Here is a 4,084-nt window from a genome sequence, read left to right on the forward strand (position 1 = left end):
AACCAAACGCGTCTCGAGGGTGGTGCGCATGGCGTGGTGCCACCTGCCGAGCTCCAGTGCCCAGGCTGGGGACGGTTGGAGGGTGCAGGACACCCCCCACAGCCCCTGGGGTAGCAGTTGTGGTGCCTGAGGTTTCACGGCGCACCTCAACCTTTGCCTCCAGCACAGGGTACCTCAGTTTCTGGGGACTCTGGATTGCAAACAGGTGCCCTGTACCCAGCAAAGCCCTCAAGCATGGGCTGCATCAGACTGGGCACCAACTGCAGCTGTGTCAGCCAGACCATGGAGCTCCTTAGCCCCACAAGCTACCCAGTGGCAGTGCATGTGGGAAAGTCTGGAGACGTGCAGGCAGCTACATCACCACACTCACACATACAGGTCATGTATAGAATTATTTTGGCTGAAAAAAGACCTTTAAGGTAATCAAATTCAACCATAAAGTTCAAGTCGTGCCTTCCTTGTACAAACTCAGTGGCATGCACACTCACACACAGTCACACTTGTACCTAAGTGTGGATGCACATGTTCACACATGCACATGCATTTGCACACGCATGCAGCCCTCCATAAGTAGGAAGAGGCATGAGGAGCTCCCATGAGGACCAACAGCTCCACCAACAGCAGCCATGAGAGCAACCCACCTGGCCACCCATGAAGCCAGGTCCTGGGCACTCAAGGGGACAGGGCATCCTGTTTCAGAGGTTGTTCTTGGGGATAGTCCTAGCTGCCCAGACATGACCCTAGCCCAGATCCCTGCACCCCCTGGGATGCCCGCAGCCCTCCAGGACATCTTCCAGCTCTAACCCCTGGTGACACACCCAGCCCCTCAGGGACAGCCCCAGCCTGGACCCCTGGTGACATCCCCAGCCACCTAGTGACACACACAGCCGCTCGGGGACACTTCCAGCTCGGAGCCTCAGGGACACCCTCCGCCCCCAGGGAATACCCACAGTTCAGACCCTCAGGGACACCCCTGAGCCCTAGCACACGGGGACATCCCCAGTCCCCCAGCGTCAGCTCCAGCTCAGATCCCCGGAGCCCTGGAGATACTCGCAAGCTCCCGGGGCCTCCCTCCAGCCCCGAATCCCGGGGAACACCCCAGCCCGGACGCTTGTGGACCCCCCTGGGCGTTCTGGGACCGGGCCCCGGGACCCCCGCCCAGGAGCGCGGCGCGGGCGCTGTCCATGGTGCTGCTGCAGCGCTGCCCGCCCCGGCCTCGGGCCCGGAATCCTGGAAGCATGGAATGCTTTGAGTTCGAAGGGACCTTAAAGATCATCGAGTTCCAACCCCCATGCATGGGCAGGGACACCTCCCACTAGACCAGGTTGCTCCAAGCCGGGTCTTGGACATTTCTTGGGATGGGGCTTCCACAATTTCTCTGGGCAACCTGTGCCAGGGTCTCACCAAACTCACGGAATTTCTTCCTAATTAATGTCTAACCTAAATCTACCCTCTTCCAGCCTTAATCTATTACCCCTTGCCCTCTAACTACAAGCCCGTGTGAAAAGTCCCTCCCCAGCTTTCCTGTAGCCCCTTCAGACACTGGAAGGCTGCTATGGGATCTCTAGAACAAGTGTGGTGGGCAAATGGGTGCCCTGTGCAGGGAGCTGAGACCCAGAGCTGCAGGGAGCTGAGACCCAGAGCTGCAGGGAGCTGAGATCCAGAGCTGCAGGGAGCTGAGATCCAGAGCTGCAGAGTGCTGAGTGGCAGTGAGCCCAAAAGGCAACAACAGCACCCAGTAGTCAGCAGGATTCAAACCTGCATGGGGAAATCCAAATGGATTTCTAGTCCAACTACCTGCTGCACTTGAGGGACTGTTACCATTGGAAAACACCTTCAAGATCATCAAGTCCAACTGTTAACCCAGAACTTCCAAGTCTACCACTACACCATGTCCCTCAGCACCACATCACATGTCTTTTGAACATCTCCAGGGGTGGTGACTCCACCACTTCCCTGGGCAGCCTTTTCCAGTGCCTGACAACCCCTATCAGGAAATAAATTGTTTCTAATATCTGATCTAAATCTCCCCTGGCACAGCTTAAGGCCACTTTCTCTTGTCTTTTGCTTGTCATATGGAAGAAGAGATTGACCCCCACCTCACTACGACCTCCTTTCAGGTGTTTATAGAGAGCAATGAGGTCTCCCCTTGGCCCCCTTTTCTCCAGAATAAACAACCCCAGTTCCCTCAGATGCTCCTCTTAACACTTGTGCTCCAGGCCCTTCAGCAGCTTTGTTACCCTTCCTTCAATACAGTCCAGCCCCTCAATGTCCTTCTTGTAGTGGAGGGCCCAGAACTGAACACAGGATTTGAGATGCAGCCCGACCAGTGCCCAGTGCAGGGGACAATCTCTTCCCTAGTCCTGCTGGCCACAGTATTTCTCAGAGCAGGGGCACTTGGGGACACAGAAAGGTTGCAGGAGGGAGCGAATGTTTGGGACATAGGAGAGACACTGGGGACACAAGGGATACCTGGGACCACTGCAGAAGACCCTATGGCGGCCCTGGGCCAGGTTGGTGAGAGGAACCCTGTAGGAGGCTGTGAGAGTGAGGGGGACTGTGAAAGTGGGACAGTTGCGTATGTGTGAGACTGAGTGTGTGCAGCAGGCTAGAGCAGGATTTCCCTCTGTGTGTTTGTGCTTCTGAGTGTGTCTGTGTGTGCCCCAAGCTTCAAGGTGGTCCCAGGCTGTTTGCTCTGGGGTAGGGTTGTCAGGGCATGAGACAGCTAAATCCTGGCACAGAACTCCTTCGAGCCATGGCACAACCCAGCACAGCCTGCCAAGTGGAGCCAGACTGAGATCAATGAAACCTTAATTGGGGTCTCATATCCCTTGTCACTGCCAGGCAGCACTGGCCACAGCTCATGGAGCGCTGGGACCCCGGGGGAGCCAGCAGGACACACATGGGCCCATGTTCACACTCGTTAGGCAGCTCAGGGGGTGATGTTTGTTGCCATGCTCCAAGGGGGACTCAGGAACACAGCTGCTGTCACCTGAGTAACCAGCCCTGATCGATGCCTGCTTCCTGCCTCCTGCAGGGACTGTAATTGAGCAGGAGGGAGGAGACAGAGGATGCGGGACGATCCAGCCTAGCAGGAGAAGTGCTGAATCTAGCTTCAGCACCCAGCTGGGCACAGGTGCCTGTGGAATCATTGTGCCACCATGGACTCCAGGGATGAGGACAAGGTCGATGGCCTCTTCTCAGCCCCAAGGAGCAGGGGGCAGATTTCCTGGGCGCTGTGTTAGACTGTGGGCTGCCAGCCCTGTAGCTTCAGCCCCACTCCAAGGCTCACAGGCTGGATGGGATCCTAAAGGGTGGGTGTTCCCCAAACCCAAATCCCAGTGCTGGAGTCCCAGGACTACGGGGATTTGTCACCTTGGGGAGGGGGGTGATCTGCAACCCTCTAGCATGGGAACCACGTATCACCCTGACTGCATAAAGTCAGTACCCTCTAAAGACAGATTAGCCCTATGTGTCCCGCCCCCAGCCCCTTCTTCCTTCCACAGCCACTTCTGCTAATGCAGCTGTTTCTAATTGCTGTCTTTGTGGAACAAAGTGAAGATCTTCTCCTCTGAAGATCCCCCTTCCACAGCCCAGCTATTGATCGCTGGGGAAAAAAGGCAGAGCACACAGAGCTGCTCTGAGCCTGATCCTGCTCCTACTGCTTGAGTGCTCTGCACAGCTCCTCCAGGGAGATCTGGGGGGCCATACGGGTTGCCTGGGACCTGGGCTGCCTCAGAGCTCCCTCTTGCAGCCTGTCAGCCCTGCACAACTACCTGTAGCAACACTTCTACAAGTAAAAAGCTTTTCCAGGGCACAGCAGGGTTTGGTCTCAGCAAAGGGCACTGGAAGGGTCCCCGGAGCCATCCAGCAGCCATTGCTAGCCGTGCTAACAAAGTACTCACTCTTAGCAAATGGGTTTGGCCTCGGCTGCAGGGAACATCCCAAGGCTTTTCGGAAACTCCTCGACTTTTCCCTCTGCAGCTTGGGAAGTCTCTGGGCCTTCTTCCCCGTGGTGGATGCTGCTACCATTAATTAACCTCATTCCTCCGTGAGATCCCTGTGTCAGCTGCAGGCAGCGGTG

The 4,084-nt window shown here is 56.5% G+C and overlaps 1 protein-coding gene across 1 annotated transcript in view; it reads left to right on the plus strand.

The window, feature by feature from the left end:
- The first annotated feature begins 2,495 nt into the window (after nt 1–2,495).
- Nucleotides 2,496–4,084, plus strand: part of DCTN3 (dynactin 3 (p22)) — a 6,528-nt gene continuing 4,939 nt past the window's right edge. Inside the window, exon 1 of the mRNA XM_009993804.1 lies at nt 2,496–2,513. Within this exon, the coding sequence (XP_009992106.1) occupies nt 2,496–2,513 (18 nt within the window). The remainder of the gene's footprint in view (nt 2,514–4,084) is intronic.

The sequence above is a fragment of the Chaetura pelagica genome, unplaced genomic scaffold (assembly GCF_000747805.2).
Source record: "Chaetura pelagica isolate M959 unplaced genomic scaffold, ChaPel_1.0 scaffold283, whole genome shotgun sequence".
NCBI lineage: Eukaryota > Metazoa > Chordata > Aves > Apodiformes > Apodidae > Chaetura > Chaetura pelagica.